Consider the following 21,522-nt stretch of genomic DNA (forward strand, 5'->3'; position numbering starts at 1 on the left):
CCTCTTACCTATATATTATAGTTGTAAATATTCTAACCTATTTAACATCACAATTGGATTCATTTAGCAATGAAAAGGAATCGAAATTTGCAAGGATGATCAACTACTATCATACTTATTTTATGTTGATTATTCTCTTTTTTCCCTAATCCTTTGAGGGCTCTAGCCAGAATTTTGATGTAGTCAAACTTACCCAAGATTCTTATTGCAATCGATCTATGACAAAAATTAATAAATCTAAATCCACTTCGATTTTCAGTTCTAATGTCCCTCATCATAGCAAACAACTCTGGTCTTATTTTCTTAGTATAACCTTCTCATCTAGACTAGGAAAATATTTGGAAACTTGGATTAATCTTAATAGCGATAAGTCACTAATATACTAGTTCTTGAAAGACCAACTTTTATCTCAAGTAGCCCCACTATCTCTCATTAAATTAGTGTTTTGGGCAGCAAACATTCATATCTTTTTTTCATGCACCAAGCTCCCGTAACATGTATGTTATCAAATAGACACGCAGTGTATTAATTTCCTTGGGTGATCTTCAAGAGATAGTAAGAAAATACATTTATCTAAGAAAGATATCTTATTTCTTCCCATCAATAATGGGAGACTAGGAACCCGACCAACAAAATGTGTCAATGGAGTCTTGCTTGCTATGTTAGTATGATGAATCATCTCATCACATAATCCACCTTTGTTGGGCACTAGTTTTTAATAATAGTTTTATTGTCCAAATTAATTAACTAAACACATTATTTTTTAATCATTATCCATGATAGAAAAGAGATAAACTTAACTTTACAAATTCAAACAATAAAAGAATTAAACTCCTTTCATAACAGCTATCTAACTTCTATTCATGCAACCTATTTGGATTTTTAATAATTTTATTTGTATGCATGCAAAATCATATGGATAGCCTCTACTCGTGTCTTAGATCCTTTGAGAGCTCAATTTACTTCAATTGTTTGTCTCTTACTTTCCACTTGATTGAGCTCGAATTATTCTTATCTTTTTATTACATCATCCATGGTTTTGTTGCATTTTCTGGCTCTTTTGGCTATAATTGAGCTTATTTTAGATTAAGAGTTCATGCATTGAGTTAGTGTCTTTTTTAGGGTAAAATCATTATAATTAGTTATTAATTGTATTCAATTAATTTCTAGGACAATTGATGCCTTAAATTGTTGCTTTTCAGTGTAGGACACCTGAGATTGGAGCCAAGGTTGAAGACTCAAGGCACACAAAGCAAAGAGGAGCCTCTGCCATGGTTTGCCGCGGCGAACCCACCCTTCGCCATGGCAAACCCCTCGTATCAGCACATTTAGACCCGACCATTTCGGGAAAAATTGACTTGCCCACTTCCATGAACCGACCCAGACACGTCATATTCGGGTTAGAAACCCTATTTTCGGTATGAAATGAGGTCACACACTAATATTGAGCCACCATCCACATTTTCTCTGGATCTTCTCTCATCTCTCCCACCAGAACCCTAATCCCTCACCTTCCACTGTCACCTTCATCCATGGGCAACACTAATTCACTTTCAATGGAGATGTTTCTGCACACCATGAGTGGCTAGGCTTCCTCCAGCTCTTGAAGATGGATGATTGGCATGAGTTCTAAGAGCTTAAAAAGGGGATTTTTAGTTTCATCTTAGTTTTAGCTATGTATTTATGAATTCCTAGGTCTAGGATTTGTAAATTCTTAGTGAAAGACTTTGATTGATATGTAATCATTAGTTAATGATTCACATTTGTAGTTGGATTGGTTAATGTTGGATTTCATGCTTCAATATATGTAGTTACATATATGTTCTTTGTAGCTTTCTTGATTCTCTTCATCTTGCATGGTCATGTTTTGATGATGAGTTGACTTTTGTTGCATTGAACCATTTGCATTAATCATTCTTAATTACACATTAGGGAAGCTTAAAAATATTTTCACTAATGAGTTTATTAATGTAAGCATTGGACTCAATGAGTTATTGAGGTTGTTATCAAAGAAAACCTAATGAATTTATAAAACTCCCACATCTTAAGAGAACTATGATTGCTAAGAATCCATTTTCAAGAGGTTTTACCAATTGATTCAGCACTTGATTTCCATCCATTTCATCTTAATCTCCTAAAAATCTAAAAATACATTTACATTCTATTGCATTTTATCTTAATTACAAGTCTAAATGAAAACCCCCAACCTTTTCCAGCTCAATTTGCATAACCATGGCATTTAGTTAATCTAGGATCATAATTTCGGCTCCACAAGTGAAACGACCCGAGGTTGTGCCTATAGTACAATCCTTGGATTAATTTTAAAATTGGCCCCAAGGTGTAAGCAAAGACAAGTCAAGGCGATTTTCACCACTTTACTCAAGTTAGCTTATGCTATTTCAAGAGTTTGCTCAGCTTCTTATGGATCAATGTCACTATCATTCTCTACATTATTTACAAAAACAGTAATCTCACTATTTTATGTTCTAGCAAAACTGCCTATCAGAGCCATTGTTACCAAACAAAATCAAATCATTTGAAAGTTATCATGGATACTAAAACTTTACTAAATCATTTTATGTGCAAATCATATAGAAAAGGGCCTAATCCATCTAACATGATTAACAAATCTCTTATTAACAACAATTAATCAAAACTAATAATAATTTGGGCCCTAAACTTTTTGAAGCCCAAAATACCAATTCAACCATAAGCTCATACTAACAAAATCATAACAAATTGAAATGAATCGTATTTTTCCATTCAAATCTCCAAATCATTATCATGGGGCTCTAAAAGTCAATAATTAACAATAAACACTATAAAAGTCACAAGCAACAACCTAGAAGCCTCTAACATTCTACTAGTGCTCCAAATCCAAAACAATTCATCAAGAGAAAAGAAACAAAAATTAGAGTATACAAGTGAGCCCTATGTGCTTGTGAGGTGTCTAGTCTTCCCCAATGAACCTGCTGCTACTGAACCATCACTCAAAAACAATAAAAGCAATGAGGTTAGACAAGTGCCTATGTAACCAATATTCAAACTCATCATACATACCAACATATGCTTGTGAGGTGTCAAGTGGGACAATTATCAAATCGAATAATGAACAATAATGGAAAAAGATAGTATATTGATCAAGATAATCACAGTAAATAATCTCCACATTACGGGGGATGCACACAAGCCAAAAAAATAGCACACTATAGGGATGTGAAGACCCACGAGAGCTTATCCCTTATACTGAGAAATGAAAAGGAGCCATAAGGGCCTATCCCTTCATGAGGGATGAGAGAGCTAACTAATGTGTACCAATAGCTACTTTACCACGTGATAGAACTAGACTTTAACTCATTTACCCAAACAAGATTCAATTATCAAAGATTCAGGCAAGGGTGCATAGCAAATAATCCTTGATTCTCATAATCATACTATTCCAAAATAACAGTTAACTATAATACCTTTCTTCCAAACATTTCATTTCACCAATAGGTTCCACAAGACAATTTCATGATTTAAAAGATATATTATACACCATGGAAATCTCATAAAGCTTTATATTGTCTCATGCTATCTCATGTTATCAAAATACTCATAAGCAATACATTAGCATTAAAGTCGAGAAAATAGGTGGAGCTCATTGAGCCAAGCCTGTTTAGACCCAAAAATTACAAGGGCCAAGCTTAAGATTTTTCCATTCAAATTGTAAATTAGGGCCAACCCTTTTAGGCCATCTTTTCATTTAAAATTATTCAAATGATGCAATTATTATTGATTTTTTTACATTGTTAATCATATTGCAAATACTTGGTTCTTATTATCTTTTTAAAAATGAATTCCATAAAATGTTTTGACTTATTTGGTTTGGGACAATGATTTATTCAATTGAACTTTAAAAAATGGGACTTTAAATAATGACTTGATTTATATTATGTTAATATTTTAAAACTATATATATTTGATAAGAAAGTATTTATATACTTATGTAACTTATAATTTTATAATTTATGAGTTTCAACACTAATGTATGTTAAATAAAATAAAATAAAATAATAACTAGATTGTAAAAATTAAAAGTAAAATTTATTTGAAGAAGAAAACATTGATATTTTTGCCACTGAAAAAGAGCATACTCATAATGAAGCACAATCAAATATTATTGATATTGGAGATAGTGATGAAAATCATACTGATGATAGTGCTATTGTGTAATGTTTATCTTGTGCTTTGTATGACTTAGGGAGAATTACTGTGGAGTCCCACAGAAAATATTTTACTACTAAAAGGTCCCATGAAATAGCAAAACAACTCTGAAGTCCCTAGGGATCAAAGTGTGAATAATCTAAAACAATCAATTACAAATTTGCCCTTAATGACTAAGGAAAAAAAATTCACCCATCCATTTGAATCCCTCCCTTCTCCTTCAACCCTCATCTCTTCTGTCGGCCCTGATCTCCTACTTTGTCAGCATCTTGCAATATGACCTCTCTGCTGTTCTCACCAAGAGTTGCGGTCATTTTGGTCCACTCATGACAATCAAGGTCTTTCTCAAGAAGTTGTTCTCAAGGCCATTTCAGGTTTTTTATTTTATTGTTTTTGCTTGCAATTATTTAATTCATCATATAGCAATTGATGCTCTGTTTCTGATGAAAATGGATGAAAATGACAGGTTTTTACTGTCATAACCCCTCTAATGCGATAGTTAAATGTCTTATTAATGGGTACGTCGAAGGTTGTTAATGTAACTGTATGACTTGTCATTAACAAGTGATTGTGACAGATTGATATGAAGGATGACAACTTCAAGTAGAAAGCATTTATTCTATTACCTCCATTAGGGGGGCAATTTATTAATGGTGTAGAAGGTGAAATGCAATATGTTAGAAGTGATATGAGAATAAGAATGATAAAGGAAGACACATCATATGAAGAAGTTAGAACAATGGTAGCATCAATGTGGGAAAAGAAAGTAATGGAATGGTTATGAAATTTATAGTAACCTTTGATGAGTGTGCATTTATGGATCTTGTAAATAAAGTGTAAATTTGGTGTAGTTATATTGTACATATCTATAAAGTGGTAAATGACATCTGGTTATAATCTGATATAATATCATATCTCCATTTTGCTATACTTGTCAATAGGTTGTCATGGACTTGTTATCAGATATCGTGGAGGTTGTTATTGGCAGTTTGAATTAAGTTACTGATATAAAGTGACAATTTCTCATACTTGCCTTGTTTAATGATTTCTTAACACATGATTTTAGTATTCAAATTGTAATATGATATAATTTAGTTATAATTTAATTTTTGAAGAAGTTGTGGTATCCTATAGAGCGAGTTGTCAAGGGCACTACTGAGGTTGTTAATCACATCTTCTTAGGTTATCAACAGCCGTTGTTGAGATTGTAAATAAATATCTGTAATAAAAATCTGCTGTAATCCTATTCAGTTCACTTAAAGCTGTTAATGACTTCAAAATGCTTTCCATTATATTGTTAAGGTTGTTATATGTGCCGATAATACAATTTTTTTTAGAAGCTGTGGTATCCTGCAGAGTGAGTTGTCAGGGGCACTTTTGAGGTTGTTAATCACATCTCATCAGGTTGTCAACAGCCGCCATTGAGGTTGTAAATGAACCTCTGCAATAAAAATCTGCTGTAATCCTATTGGGTTCACTTAAAGTTGTTAATGACTTCAAAATGCTTCCCATTATATTATTAAGGTCATTATATGTGCTGATAATACAATTTTTTTAGAAGTTGTGATATCCCACAAAGTGAGTTGTCAAGGGCACTGCTGAGGTTGTTAACCACTTCTCCTTGGGTTGTTAAAAGCCGCTGTTGAAGTTATAAATGGATCTGACAGAGAGGACTATGATATATACCTATCATGTCATCATGATTAACATTTGTTTATCTAGTTTTATTAAGTCTTCATTTTTGGACATGATCTGGGTTTGAAATGAAGAATTTTGTGGTTATCAAAACACATGAATGCCATTAAAAAAACTTCATAACTAGTAAACAATGTCAATACACATTAACATAAATTAACATTCAGCTATCATTATATTGTTAAATAAAAAAAAAATCTGGACTTTACATTCAGCTGCCATTATGCTATCAGATAAAAAAAACTAAATGTGTACTTTATATTCAGCTATCGTCTGCTGTCAGATAAAAAAAACTAAATACAATATATGCTGGTCGTTTATTCCTTCCTCCTGTTTTGGGAGTTTCCTTTTAGCAAAAACAGTACTTGATCACCATGTAAGTTGTTCTGATGAGTTACAAGCCACCACAAGCATCCAACCTTCACGTCATGGATTTTTTGAGCGAAGTACTTAGGCATTGTGTAGCTATCATCACCATACTCACGTGTTAGATTGCACATGTACTTTTGCCCATATGACTTCCTTGTTAATTTTGTTGTTTTTGTCAAATAGTGCTGGCTTCACTCTACAAAGAATTTGGTAGAAACAATTCTCTGCAAAAAAGAAACCAAAAAAAGGCACAAGTTTGACAATAGTGAATGACAAGTAATCAGCAGACATTAAAAATCTTGACAATAGTGAATGACAAGTAATCAGCAGGCATTAATTGATAATTTATCAAAACTAATTCTTTTCAACCTTTTCATCTTATCTTCACTTTTCTTTAAGTGCTTGCAAACTTCCATAAATTATTCCGGAGCACACCATATGTGGAAGGGAACAATATGATTCTTCCCTTTTGGTGGGACTCTAATTTCTTTAGCCTTTTCACCATATTGTTCTTTCTCCTTTTTTGTTAACTTCCCCTACGCCTTTATCATTCTTGTTCTACACCACTGCCAACATATTTCATTTCACCTTCTACACCATTAATAAATTGTCCCCCTATATGGAGGTAACAGAACAAATACTTTCCACTTGAAGTTGTCATCCTTCAAATCAACCTGTCACAATCACTTGTTAATGACAAGTCATACAGTGACATTAACAACGTTTAATATACCCATTAACAAGACATTTAACTATCACATTACAGGAATTATGACAGTAAAAACCTGTTATTTTCATCCATTTTGATCAGAAACAGGACATCAATTGCTATCTGATGAATTAAATAATTGCAAGCAAAACAATAAAATAAAAAACCTGAAATGGCCTTGAGAACAGCTTCTTGAGGAAGACCTTAATTGTCATGAGAGGACCAAGACGACCGCGACTCTTGGTAAGAATAGTGGAGAGGTCATGTTGCAAGATGTCGACGAAGTAGGAGATGAGGGCTAAAGGAGAAGGGTGGGATTCAAACAAATGGGTGAATTTTTTTCCTTTAGTCATTAAGGCAAATTCATAATTGATTGTTTAAAATTATTCACACTTAGGTCCCTAGGGACTTCAGATTTGTTTTGCCATTTCATGGGACCTTTTAGTAGTAAAATGTTTTATGTAGGACTCCACAGTAATTTTCCCTATGATTTATTTAATTTTGGACAATAGTTTACTAATGTTGAGGACAATGGATTGATTTTTTTTAATTTAGAAGATTTGGACAATAGTTTAGCATTTTTTTTAAACTAATATTAATGGCTTGAAGTATGAATTTTATAAGGTTTATTATTTTACTATTATTCATATCGAAACAAAAACAAATATAAAAACTTTTTTAAACAGGCCTAAGAGCTTGCAGGCCAGCTTCAGCCATGAAGGACAACTTTGTAAAATGACTTTTAAAAAAGTGGGCCTTTAGGGCCGGCTCGCTTTCCTTGTGCTAATTACCACTTATATCAAGTCAATTTCATAACTTGAGATTCAACTCAAAAATACTCTTTTGTGAAATTCAAGCTTAACGAACAACATAAACCAATTAATCCTTAAATCTAACACATATAATAAGGTAACCCAATCATTAAACTTCAAATCAAACCATCACATTACCATTTTCATCATAAATCCCCATGTATCATTAAACCCTAGGTTGAATCTTCTCAAAACTTCAAAACCAAACCAATTAAATCCTTAATCTAGTCCATATAGCTCATTTAAGTTCAAAATGTTCAATTAAACTTCCCCCAAATCCAAAATCATCAAAACCCTAATTAAAAAACTTTAACCCAATTAAATCCTTGGTTTTGTTCTTTTAGATGTGATGAGGAAGAAACGATAGATAATCTCTTTATAACATGTCCTTGTTTACAGTCTCTTCATCGTGGATCTTTTTAATTAACCTCCGGTGACATGGATTCCATTGCTTCTCCAATTGGCTAAAATGAATTTTGACCCGGTTATACTGAGATGGACATGAGTAGTTATTACACGATATCATGATTCTAATCAACATAATCCAGAAGAAAAGGAATTTACCATTACATGAAAGGAAAATTGTTTATCCACTTGTGGTAACAAAAGAAATCGCTAGTATCAGAATCATTCTAATCTAGATTTTGCTTGTGAGAACCAATATCAAAAAGTTACATAGACATAGGATATCGCCTTCCCTTAATGTTGGATGGGTCTAATCTGTTACAATGGAACTCCCTTGCAGCACTTCATATGGCTTGGAAGAATTGCAGGCCAATTTTATTTCCACCACTTAAGAGCCGCTCTCACATGGATCACTAACTCTGGTGTTTTTATGAATCATGGACCCCTAGATATTATCTATGTTGAAAGGAAGTTCTCACAAGATCGTTGGTTGGCTCGTCACAACTTGAGTATAGTTTGACAAGACATTTTATCTTTGCGACAATTTTTCTCTTTCACCGCTGTTTGCACCTCCTCTTGAGGTTTCATACATCAGCCTCTTTTTCATTATTTCTTATAGTTATGTTTGCTCTATACTTTAATACTACCTCCAGTTCTTAATATAAGACCTAATTAACTGATCTAAAAAGATTAATAAAGTTACTAAATTACTTAATTATAACATATCTTACATGATCTCTTTAAAATACTTACATGAATTATCAGATCATATATCAGTTTTTCCAATTCTTATATTAAGAATCAGAAATTATATTACTTTTATTAATTAATATGCTGTCTTTTTAATTTTAAAATAAAACTAGACGCCTCATCGCTAATTATCAACATCAACAACTATTCTGATAAGGTTAACAGACATTATAAGGTTAATAGCCAAATCATTACTGTCATGAAGTCGCATCTCATTTTAGTCTAGGCTTGTTTGAATTAATATTAGTAAAAGTTATTTTTATTCTAACTGATCTTTGTAAACTAAAATTGATGGAATATACTTTCATTCAAAAAGTCGGTTTGATGTAAACTTTATTTGAATGGTATCTATATACCTCAGTTTTCAGACTGTTTACAACTTAAATCAGAAGAAAAGGGGTGGGGGGGAACAGCGTTTCAACTTCAAAGTAGTTTTTGGGTAAAAAGTCATGTCCTCGTAGAGATAACGAACATCTCTTTTGTTTTTTAACCGAATTTTTTTTTTTTTTTGGTTATGACTGACTTTTAAGACTTCCTAATGCTATCCCACCAAACATATACGTAGAAGGTCAACTCAAATTCTAACACCATGACAAAAATTAGAATACAGATTTCGCTCTTCTGAACTAAAACTAAGAGCTGAAAGCATTATATAGATTAAACTAATCTTCAGATGGTCATGAAGTTAGTAGCTTTACTTCAACTGAGCTATGGCCAACAGTCTTGGTAATCTTTTTATGCTTCATCAATTTTCTAGTCAAATGTACCTCCTCCAATCTACCGGCCATAGAATAAATATTAGATAAAAGAATATGAACTCCACTTTTACCTGGTTCAAGCTCTCTCAGGTGTCCTTTCACTTGATTAGCAACAACGATGTTTCCATGCATGCAGCAGCCATTTAAGAGGGAGCCCCATATGGGAATATTTGGTTTTATTGACATTGTCTCAATTAACCTTTGTACCTCTCCGAAATGCCCTGCTCGACTCAAAAGATCAACCATACAACCATAATGCTCTCTTTCAGGCAATATGCCATAAACCTTTGTCATTGAATTAAAATGTGTTTGAGCCTCTTCAATCAATCCCATATGGCTACATGCAAATAAAACTCCAACATAAGTGATATGGTCAGGGACTAATGTACTATCCTCTAGCATTCTTTGGAAGATGCTTAACGCTTCATTTCCATAACCATGCAGTGCTAATCCATTAATCATGCTAGTCCACACCACCACATCTTTCTTTTGCAACCTATTAAAAATCTTCTTTGCACTTGATAATTCTCCGCTCTTCGCATACATGTTTAGAAGTGCAGTAGCAATGGCAGCGTCCGTTGCCATGTTGCATTTCAACAAACATGCATGAACAGTTTGTCCCAATGATAGTGCACAAAGATGTGCACAAACACTCAAGACACTAAGAAAGGTAGCCTTATCAAGACAAAAGCCAGCATTCCACAAATCAAAGAAGAGTTTTAATGCCTCCCCGTACCTCTCATACTGATTGTAGGCACTGATCATAGTGTTCCAAGCAACAATATTTTTGTGAGGCATTTTATTGAACAAATCCCTTGCAATCCTCAAGCTACCACACTTGGCATACATTTCGAGCATGGCAGTTGCAAGAATTATATTACTATTAGACATCAACATAAAGGGATCATGGCCAGATTTACGGATCCGATCATGGACATGCTGCCCAGTATCTATGTCTCTACTACGAGCACAAGCAATCAAAACATTCACCATGGTGATTTCATTAGGCTCTACTCTCCAATGATCCATCTCTTTAAACACATCTATAGCCGTACCAGCCATATTATTATTAACATAACCACCAATCAAACAAGTCCAAGCAACAACATTTGACTTGGGAATAGCATCAAACACTTTCAACCCTGATTTTATATCTGCACATGACACGTACATATGGAGTAAACATGTTGTTGCATAGGCTTCTTCTTCAAACCCAGACTTCACCATGCAGTTATGAATGCATTTTCCAAAATCTTGATCAGCAATTGCTGAACTTGCTTTGAGTACAAAAGGGAAAGTAAAATGATCAGGTGGATATCCATTTTGTATCATCTGTCTGTAAAGAAGTATAGACTCTCTTGGATTGGAACTATTAGCATAACCTCTTATCATGGAGTTCCAAATGTAAACACTGGGGACATCAACATGGCGAAACAATAAGCTTGCATAATCCATGTCCCCAGACTTCGAATCTACACAGAAGTCAATCAGCTTGCTTATGGGGATAATACTTTTGATCATTGATGTTGTGACCATCATCCCATGCAACTGGTTCAACTGACACATATTTTTGCATTTTGGTAACAGAGAAAGAACAAATTTTTGGGGCCTCATCATCAAGTTTTTAACTTGTCCCAATCCTACATCTGGGCCCCCAATGTTCTGTTTCTGGACAACATTTAGAAAGACCAGAAAATAGTATACCTTTGCAGTCCCCTCCAAAATAAACTAAAATACAACAGTGGAAACTTAATTATAACAGCTCGATTTCTGGCATCTTCCTCGCTCACTCATGCAATCCCTATCAAGCTTACAAATAGTCTTCCTATCCTCAATAATATGGAAATCTAAAGTAATTTTTTTTTAAGCTTCCTAATAGATAAACCAAGTTCTGAGTTATGACCTCACAATGCTCAGCATACAATCACCCAAAAAAGGCTCATCATTGCAATAAACTCTTAAGTCACCCAACCAAATCCTTAGAACAAGAAAGTGCTTCATCTCCTGCCAGTGTAACAACACAATTTCACATACGGTCATAGAATCTGCATGTAATGGCAGATGACTTCTTCAATTGCTACTGGGACAGACGAATCATTCTTTTAATATAATCACCTGTAGGCACCCAACAGTTCAGTTATTTCCTTCATTATAAGAATTAAAAATTTAGGGAATATGCAATAATCTGAAATAAAAACAAGAACCAGAAATCATGGAAATTTTGAAGTACGTCCAAAATTACATATATCAAGTAATTTTATACTTGATGCGATAATACAGAGAAGTCCTAGGACATATATTTACAGATTTTCTTTCCAAAAAGTTACTCATTACAAAGCTCATCATTTCTAGGCAAACCCAGCATTCATAGAGTAGAAGTTAATGATATAATTATAAACTATCCAAATTAATAAAAAATCCATCAATTTCAAACGAAGAATATACTATTGACTAGTACTGGGAATACGGGTCGGCCTGAACCTGCAAGCCGGGCCCATCACGGGCCGAAATGTCTCATTTTGCTAGGCCCAGCCCTTGAGCTGACAGGCTCAAGGCCAACCTGTGGGCTTTCGGCCTGTTTAAGTGTCTAATGCAATTTTTTATATTTCTCATATTTTATCAAACTAATGAAAATAAAACAATGAAATTATTAATAAAAGGCATAAATATGAATAAAATTAGGTTATAAACACAACATCATCATATCTAAACATGCATCGACATCCAAAACATCCAAGAACATCTAAAACATCCATCAACAACATCCAAAAGTTCCATCAACAGTGTAATAGACAAAAACTAACTGGAAGACATGATGCTAATAAAAATCACAAAAAGTTACAAGTTAGGATCCTCTCAATGTATAAAAAGATAAATTCTCTGGATGTAGTATTGTAGAACTCTTAAGAATCAGAAGGGAGGTAGGGGAAGAAGGGAGAAGGGAGATAGAATAAGAGACGGGAGAGAAAGGAAATTCACACTAAATATTCATTGATTAACAATCAACAACGTAACAATGGGGTACTCTGTTCACTATATGTAGATAGCTATAAGACGTAACATACTAAGATTGACTAACTATTCCTAACATTCTAGCCTTAAGGCTTTATAGACTTAGTTCGCCCAATTATTAATAATCCCTTATGGCTCATTGAATTAGTAAAACCACAACTGAACCTAATATTCCCAATATCTATACTTACATAACATCTCTTCAAAATTAAAATTCCAACTTTAAATTACAGAAAAATACACACCCATATAATTCTGATTTTATTGTACAAAACATTAACTTCACTTGGCAATTTTTAATCATGACTTATGGCTATAGCGCTTAGGAACTACGATGGAGTAGCACGCTCTCCTAATTTTTTTTTTTTCCCCAAAAAAACTCATCAAAAGTATCAAACTTCTTTCACTTGATCAAACTAGTATCATCGAAATTCAAAAGGATCGAATTTCTACAATGAACGGTCATGACAAGCACGATTCAACGTATAGAATCAGCAAAAAATAAAGCCACGATGAAAATGGCTAGCACGCAAAGTATTGGGTGTATCAAATTTGCCCAACATCACAGATTTGAACTACAAGACAAGCGCACGAGTGAAGTGAATAAACAAGAAGGACAATGAATGAACAGCAACCAACACCAGAAACGATTTACATCAGAAAAATCATGCAACTGATTGTTAAAGCAAGAGAAGCAAACGAACACAAAAAGGTACTGGTCATTCCAACATTTACATCAGAAATATATATGTGTGTGTAAACAAATATAACACAAAGTCTAAAAATACTAACAATCAACGCACTGGCAAAGCGAGGGGAAAGGTGGTCGCTGCGTGACGTATAGGGTCTGGACGGACTCACGCGAGGCGAGGGACACGGCGGACTCAGGGTTCGCTGGTCGACGCTGACAAGAAGATGGCGAGATGGAGAAGGAGTAGCACGGCCTCCTTGACGATGATGAAGCTGCTGCTCAAGTCGACCGTCGCAGACGCAGGGGCAGCCGAGGCGAAACGCGAGATGGTAAGGCGAGATCGAGAGGATGTGGTCGACTGGGCGTGAGGCATGAACCGATTGGGCAAAGTGTTAGAGCCTGTCTGGTTTGAGAGGAGCCAGGGTGGGCGAGGTTTTACTTTGTTTAGGCTTTGTTGGGTCTAATAAAAAGGAGGGGGAGGGAAGGTGAATTAACCCCCCGCTTGGATATGAGAAGAAAAGTTGAGAGGAAAGAAAATAAAAAGAAGAGAAAACTGAAAAGAAAATATTATCACTCTTCCTGTTTGGATGAGTGAGAGAAAACAGAGAGGAAAGAAAATGTATAAATATCATAATGATTAAAATACCCTTATTATAATTAATTGGCAAGGAAACTAAATAATTTAGCAAAAACATTATTTTTCTATGTAAAAATAAAAAGGAAATATTTTTTGAACTTCATTAAAATAAAAGGAAATAAATAACTTACACATCATGTAATATTTTAATAAAATGATAAAAATCAAATAAAATTAAAGATCATAATAACATGAGAAATTGATATCATGAAAAATGTCACTAATAATATGACTAAAATTAATCTTGATATTTATAGAATAAAATGTCTTACATCATGATCATGGAATATTATAAATAAAAAGGTGGACATGCCATTTACATCATGAGCATCATGATAAAAGGTCTATGTTGCCTAAACAAAAAATGGCCAATATGTCACTATACATTAGAAACATCATGACAAAAGATATATATTTCCTAAACAAAAGAGGCCAACATGTCACCATATCACAAAAAATCTATGAACAAAAAAAGTCCAACACCATATTCATGCTTTCTTCAATGATTCCTAGCATCAGTCATCAACCTGAGCAATGTCTACAACCGTAAATGAGGTGGAACTCCAAAAAAATTTAGCTTGTGTCTTTCTTCATTACACAAGAAGAAGTAACATTCTAATTTCTGCTCTTCAGGTATTCCAATTTCCTCAATTGCAGCCCATACTTCCCCCTCGCTATAATGACGAGGCCTGCTCTTTTCAAGTATTGAAAGACCCTTTTAAGCAATTTGAGCTTGTTTCTCAGCAATTTGAGCTTGCCACTCAGCAACTTGAGCCTGCTTCTCTGCAAGTTGAGCCTGTCTCTCAGCAACTACATTGCCATCACGCATGACATCGACCAATTCTTTTATTCCTGCAGTCATTTTTTCACACCTTTCTTCAATGGATTCAATCATTGAAGCCTTACGCTTTTGCCCCCTAACTAATGTAGTTCCCACAGATGTCCCATTTGATGGGCTATCGTCTAAGTTAGCTTGTGAATTTGGTGACTCATATTGAAAATTACATTCACTTTCAACATTAGTTCCCCCGACATTAGAGTTCCATTGTGCAACCCTTTCCTTGCCACTTTTGGAGTATTTTCCTGTTGTCTTGTTGTCTTGTCCGCACTAAACAATTCATATAACTTATCATAATGTAGCATAGGTGCATTCTTCCACTTTCTTGCATTTGGCTTTCTCTGCAAACATAAGTAAACTATGTAAATCAACCTATCATACATGGTCTTAAAATTCTACAAATTACTCACCTCAATCAAATCATGCCAAACTTGATTATCAGCTTCAAACAATTTTGTGATAGGACTCCATGAAAACCGACTCAATCCATGAAATAAATCATAAAGCTCTGCAAATCGTTGCGATAAAGTCTTCTTCCTATTTTTCAAATGTTGCTTTGTAATGTGAGTACCAAAGTTGTTTGTAAGAGTTTGCACCATATTATCATATGCATATGTTGAAAATGTTCCATTTGGACGATTCCCTTTCATCGTCTCTTCCAATAAGGCATCAATAAAACATTCGTCCATCTCAGAAGTCCAGCGCAAATTGTCCTTCATTGATTCCTTCTTCTTTTGTGTCATTGTTCAATAATTTATTGACAAAATTATAGCCATACAACTTAAATAAATAGTGCATGCAAACTAAAACCAAGAAACATATACTTTCAATTAAAAATAGTATGTAAACCAATACAAAGAAACACACACTTTTAATTAGAAATAGTATATAAACTAATACAAGGAAACAAATACTTTCAAACAATACAAAGCAATAACAATTTCACAACCATACAACTTAATTAAATAGTTCAAATCATAATCAATGTGACATATAGGCTAAGTAATCATGCCATATATGAGCTGTTATGTTATCTCTAAAATTGATCATTGTCTATAGTCCTCCTCTTGATTGGCTGCAAATTGATCATCCATATTGGGATTGCGTGACAGTTCACGATCAACCTCTGATATTAAGGCCTCATCAGGGTCCACACCCATTAAAAAATTGTGTAATATGCAACAAGTTATCATAATATCAACCATTGTCTCAATTGAAAAATGTGGCTCTGTGCCACTGCCAATTATGGGAATTTTTTTTTCAAAACACCAAATGTTCTTTCTATCACATTTTGCAAGGAAGCATGTCGATGGTTGAAAATTTCTGTTGCATTTTGTGGTGCTCTTGTTGAATATTCCTTCAAGTGATAACGAACTCCTCTGTAAGGTGTTATAACACCATGCTTGAGTGGGAAGCCAACATCCCCAAGATAAAATTTTCCTAAACAATATAAAGTAATCCATAAGCACAAATAAATATTCATAAAAAATGAAATAATTATTTATAGTTCCATACTAACCCTGGGGAATTATAATTTTATCTTCTCTTGATAAAGCATTTTTAAGAATTCTTGAATCTGAGGCAGTTCCTTCCCAACCAACTAACACATATGTGAATTTCATGTCAAACGAACATGCAGCAAAAACATTTTGAGTCGGATAATCTTTATGTCCTCGAAAACGAGCAGCTTCTTTTTTAGGTACTTTTGCCCGAGCATGAGTTCCATCTATTGCTCCAATGCAATCCTATTACAAATTTTGGTTACACATAACATATATATTGTCCAATTACAAAAGTATGCACAGATATAAAAACATACCTTAAAATATGGGTAGAATCGTTCATTATTAAGGATTTCTGGAGAAACCTCTGAGCCAGAAGGTTGCACAAGAAATTCGGCCTCAAGAGAAACAATAACTTGTAATACATTATGAAAATGACGACTAATAGTTTCTCTAGACCGATTAAAATAAAAAGCCATCGTTCTACTTTTTACATTGTGTGCTAATGTGTGAAGAAATTTTGCCACCTGCTCCTCCACAGTAACATTTTTAGAATCTTTAACTCTACCAGTATTTCGAAGTTTAGCACATAACTGCATAAATGCTTGTGGTCCCATGCGAATAACATCACGACATTTTTCTGTTTCTTCTAATTGTTTCATGAATGCTCTCCTAATGCTTTCTCTTTCAACATTACTATACCTATCAACTAGTGTTAATATCTCTTCCAACAAGTATAGTGTATGTACAATATAACAAACAAGTTGTACAATACACATTCGCCTACACCATTCCCAATCTTGTAGCACATGGTTGAAGTTGAACTTGAAATTGAACTTGAAATCAGGACCTTTAGTTGCCACTTCAAAATTTGTGAACCTTTTAACTTCAGACTCAAAATCCAACATTTCTTCCTCAAGATCCTTGATCATTCCTTCTTTATTATGGTTGCTCATCTATAGAACAATCCAAAACCACACAAGCACATACACATGTTGCAACGAATAATAGTAATATATACCATTAGCATAATCCACTAAGTGCAATCATAGTAATATATACCATTAGCATAATGCCCATCTCGTTATTCTACCTCACCAAATCATATTTGTAGTTTCAGTATCTCTATAAACATTGCGCCCACAAGAAGAAAACAAAAGACAAAACATATATTATTATCTACTAAAAACGCAAATGCTTTGAATTAGTATTGTCAAAACATATACCATTCTCGCACACACATGCACATATATGTATATAAAACGTTGGGGTTAATCATAATCACATGCACGTGTGCGTTTCTAAACTTTCCGCAACTAGATTCTAAAATTGAATATTCAATATCATTAAAATCTAATCAAAACCTGGTGACCAACGTTTTGACAACCATGCATTTGTTTTGTTTTCTTGTTAGTGCAATTTCGTAGCTATATCAAGGAACAATGATGATTCAATAAACTTTTCTAGTATGTCAACACAATAAGCCCCAAAAAGGGAATTATATTCAATCAAAATTCTCACTATAATAATAATAATAATAATGATCCCGACACCTCACAAGAAAAGGTCAAATCACTAAGAACTTTTACCTCTTTGGTAAAAAGTGGGTAGCAGATCCAAGGAAACTTCACTAGAACCCAACAAATTGGTCTGGTTGTTGGAAATTGTGCCTTAGGGGCCAATCATTCTGTTTTGAACATTGTTAATTTATGAATTTATTAATTAAGTTATCATATTATTTGCATGTTTACTGTGATGACTATCCTTGGATAACTCATGGTTTATCCTAAATGTCCCTGGTCGGTCATCTATGTGGGAGCAAAGATGAAATAAGACCAGTATGACTTTAAAGATATATAGAGATATAAGTTAAAGTCATAGGCACATGTAAGAGTACAAGGTGTTGGACCGACCCGCTATGAGAGAGCTGCATGGGTTAAGTCATAAGCTTCTCTCATGTACAAACCACGTCACTATGCCCTTTGACCTGAGATCATCATGGATTCCTACATGAGAAACGCTTAGCTTTGACCTAGTCAAAAGTCACTTTTGACCGAGTGATCATAAAGACTATGTTCAGGCTTAGTGGTTTTTCATGCGGAGGAATGTGAATGGTCAAGATGGAATTTGTCCCTCACATTCGTAGAGAGACATTACTGGGCCCCTCGATGAGTGAGTCTGAGAAATGTATAGCCATACTATAATGGAAAGGTAGTTCCGTTTCTATACTCAGACTACTCAGGGATCGAGAAAGTAACGGTCATGAATAGGAGGATGACGTTCTCCATGCCTCATCCATGACCAAAATGTCGTGTGACAAAAGGGACGTGATATGGTTGTATGAAAGGTTGCATCGTTCAATGATCCTCATATGTTTTGGGTAGTCGTGATGTCTTACTAGAGACCGCTTACGACTTGTGAGTCATTATAGTTAATGGCCCACTGCCAACTTCATATGGGCCTACAGGGTCGCACACAAAATAGCCCAACACGAGTTATGATGTCCAGATTCATTGAATCTAAGATATGTCCAGATTCAATGAATAAATAGGGTGGACGTGTATATATATATATATAAATTCGTATATATATATATATAATATAAGAGATATTAATTTATAAGGATAAATTAAATATATAAATTCCGTCATCTCTTTATTAAATAAATAAGTGAATTAAATCTGTGAGACGGATTTAATTTAAACCATATTTATTTAATTGTTCTCTTATCTGATTAGGCAATATTTGATATTGTATTAATTTCAGAATTAATTTAGAGTTAATTTCGAAATTAAATATTATTAATTAAACCTATATAGCATCCTATATATTTGATATGAGGAGCTAGGGTTTAAGAGTGAGAGAACTGACAGATAAGAGACAGCCTAAGAGAGGAGAGAGGACGGATTTCGAAAAACCCTAGACGGACATAGGCGCTAGCACGCCGTTCGAGGTTGAGGGCTACTCGTGTGGATACCGGTAGAGGAAGCCGACCGGAGTTGTCGACTTCGAACGACAAAGGAGGCGAGCAGAAGCATCCTGAACGGCCGAATCATCGAGTCACCAGGAAATAGAACACCGAAGGTAATGCTTCTTACTACCTAACTTAAACGCGATCGGTAGATCCGGGCAAGGGGTTGAAAGTCTTAAAATTTCGAGTTGTTTTTCCGCTGCGCGTCGTCATTCAATCCCCTCCAAGGACTTCCCAGGAGGTCACCCATCCCAGTACTACTCTCGCCCAAGCACGCTTAACTGCGGAGTTCTGATGGGATCCGGTGCATTAGTGCTGGTATGATCGCACCCGACAAGAGAGGCGTAATCATTTCTTATATTAGGCCCGCACGAAAGTCGGGATGCAAAATAGAGGGGCGCGACAGGACGGCTTCCCAGGGGGTCACCCATCCCGGCGGTACTCCCGCCAAGGCACGCGTAGCTGCGAGCCCGGGACTCGGACGGATTTTGGGTCGCAAAAACGAGGGGTGCAACATGAGGACTTCCCAGGAGGTCACCCATCCCAGTACTACTCTCGCCCAAGCACGCTTAACTGCGGAGTTCTGATGGGATCCGGTGCATTAGTGCTGGTATGATCGCACCCGACAGGAGAGGCGTAATCATTTCTTATATTAGGCCCGCACGAAAGTCGGGATGCAAAATAGAGGGGCGCGACAGGACGGCTTCCCAGGGGGTCACCCATCCCGGCGGTACTCCCGCCAAGGCACGCTTAGCTGCGAGCCCGGGACTCGGACGGATTTTGGGTCGCAAAAACGAGGGGTGCAACACGAGGACTTCCCAGGAGGTCACCCATCCCAGCACTACTCTCGCCCAAGCACGCTTAACTGCGGAGTTCTGATGGGATCCGGTGCAATAGTGCTGGTATGATCGCACCCGACAGGAGAGGCGTAATCATTTCTTATATTAGGCCCGCACGAAAGTCGGGATGCAAAATAGAGGGGCGCGACAGGACGGCTTCCCAGGGGGTCACCCATCCCGGCCCTACTCCAGCGGCGGCACGCGTAACTGTGAGCCCGGGACTCAGACGGATTTTGGGTCGCAAAGACGAGGGGTGCAACACGAGGACTTCCCAGGAGGTCACCCATCCCAGTACTACTCTCGCCCAAGCACGCTTAACTGCGGAGTTCTGATGGGATCCGGTGCATTAGTGCTGGTATGATCGCACCCGACAGGAGAGGCGTAATCATTTCTTATATTAGGCCCGCACGAAAGTCGGGATGCAAAATGGAGGGGCGCGACGGGACGGCTTCCCAGGGGGTCACCCATCCCGGCCCTACTCCAGCGGCGGCACGCGTAACTGCGAGCCCGGGACTCGGACGGATTTTGGGTCGCAAAACGAGGGGTGCAACACGAGGACTTCCCAGGAGGTCACCCATCCCAGTACTACTCTCGCCCAAGCACGCTTAACTGCGGAGTTCTGATGGGATCCGGTGCATTAGTGCTGGTATGATCGCACCCGACAGGAGAGGCGTAATCATTTCTTATATTAGGCCCGCACGAAAGTCGGGATGCAAAATGGAGGGGCGCGACGGGACGGCTTCCCAGGGGGTCACCCATCCCGGCGGTACTCCCGCCAAGGCACGCTTAGCTGCGAGCCCGGGACTCGGACGGATTTTGGGTCGCAAAAACGAGGGGTGCAACACGAGGACTTCCCAGGAGGTCACCCATCCCAGTACTACTCTCGCCCAAGCACGCTTAACTGCGGAGTTCTGATGGGATCCGGTGCATTAGTGCTGGTATGATCGCACCCGACAGGAGAGGCGTAATCATTTCTTATATTAGGCCCGCACGAAAGTCGGGATGCAAAATAGAGGGGCGCGACAGGACGGCTTCCCAGGGGGTCACCCATCCCGGCGGTACTCCCGCCAAGGCACGCGTAACTGCGAGCCCGGGACTCGGACGGATTTTGGGTCGCAAAAACGAGGGGTGCAACACGAGGACTTCCCAGGAGGTCACCCATCCCAGTACTACTCTCGCCCAAGCACGCTTAACTGCGGAGTTCTGATGGGATCCGGTGCATTAGTGCTGGTATGATCGCACCCGACAGGAGAGGCGTAATCATTTCTTATATTAGGCCCGCACGAAAGTCGGGATGCAAAATAGAGGGGCGCGACGGGACGGCTTCC

General features: G+C 36.6%; 1 protein-coding gene and 7 non-coding genes across 11 annotated transcripts; all 8 read right to left on the reverse strand.

The window, feature by feature from the left end:
* Positions 1 to 9,579: 9,579 nt before the first annotated feature.
* Positions 9,580 to 13,887, reverse strand: LOC114757829 (putative pentatricopeptide repeat-containing protein At3g05240). Of its 4 annotated transcripts, none has more exons than XM_028946934.1 (2): positions 13,578 to 13,887; positions 9,580 to 11,819 (listed from the first exon to the last, which is right to left on the reverse strand). In XM_028946934.1, the coding sequence occupies exon 2, from the start codon at positions 11,319 to 11,321 to the stop codon at positions 9,624 to 9,626; it is 1,698 nt and encodes a 565-aa protein (XP_028802767.1). In that variant the 5' UTR covers positions 11,322 to 11,819; positions 13,578 to 13,887; the 3' UTR covers positions 9,580 to 9,623. The 4 variants fall into 4 exon arrangements, with proteins under 4 accessions (XP_028802767.1, XP_028802766.1, XP_028802765.1 ...); XM_028946933.1 differs by having other exon boundaries at positions 13,574 to 13,887; XM_028946932.1 differs by having other exon boundaries at positions 13,520 to 13,887.
* A 5,681-nt stretch (positions 13,888 to 19,568) lies between these two features.
* On the reverse strand, positions 19,569 to 19,687 carry LOC114757910 (5S ribosomal RNA). The gene has a single exon (XR_003741691.1). It is a non-coding gene; the product is annotated as a 5S ribosomal RNA (ribosomal RNA).
* Positions 19,688 to 19,860: 173 nt separating this feature from the next.
* On the reverse strand, positions 19,861 to 19,979 carry LOC114757892 (5S ribosomal RNA). The gene has a single exon (XR_003741674.1). It is a non-coding gene; the product is annotated as a 5S ribosomal RNA (ribosomal RNA).
* Positions 19,980 to 20,152: 173 nt separating this feature from the next.
* LOC114757904 (5S ribosomal RNA) lies at positions 20,153 to 20,271 on the reverse strand. The gene has a single exon (XR_003741685.1). It is a non-coding gene; the product is annotated as a 5S ribosomal RNA (ribosomal RNA).
* A 173-nt stretch (positions 20,272 to 20,444) lies between these two features.
* LOC114757830 (5S ribosomal RNA) lies at positions 20,445 to 20,563 on the reverse strand. Its single transcript, XR_003741617.1, has one exon. It is a non-coding gene; the product is annotated as a 5S ribosomal RNA (ribosomal RNA).
* Positions 20,564 to 20,735: 172 nt separating this feature from the next.
* LOC114757916 (5S ribosomal RNA) lies at positions 20,736 to 20,854 on the reverse strand. The gene has a single exon (XR_003741696.1). It is a non-coding gene; the product is annotated as a 5S ribosomal RNA (ribosomal RNA).
* Positions 20,855 to 21,027: 173 nt separating this feature from the next.
* LOC114757927 (5S ribosomal RNA) lies at positions 21,028 to 21,146 on the reverse strand. The gene has a single exon (XR_003741707.1). It is a non-coding gene; the product is annotated as a 5S ribosomal RNA (ribosomal RNA).
* A 173-nt stretch (positions 21,147 to 21,319) lies between these two features.
* On the reverse strand, positions 21,320 to 21,438 carry LOC114757939 (5S ribosomal RNA). Its single transcript, XR_003741718.1, has one exon. It is a non-coding gene; the product is annotated as a 5S ribosomal RNA (ribosomal RNA).
* Between the last annotated feature and the right edge of the window lie 84 nt (positions 21,439 to 21,522).

This window comes from Neltuma alba, unplaced genomic scaffold (genome assembly GCF_004799145.2).
Source record: "Neltuma alba isolate B1F8T4 unplaced genomic scaffold, ASM479914v2 tig00010656_pilon, whole genome shotgun sequence".
In the NCBI taxonomy this organism is placed as follows: Eukaryota; Viridiplantae; Streptophyta; class Magnoliopsida; order Fabales; family Fabaceae; genus Neltuma; species Neltuma alba.

Coding starts and splice junctions, on each gene's coding strand:
- LOC114757829 (XM_028946934.1), bottom strand. CDS start 11,321: ATGATGAGGCCCCAAAAATTTGTTCTTTCTCTGTTACCAAAATGCAAA.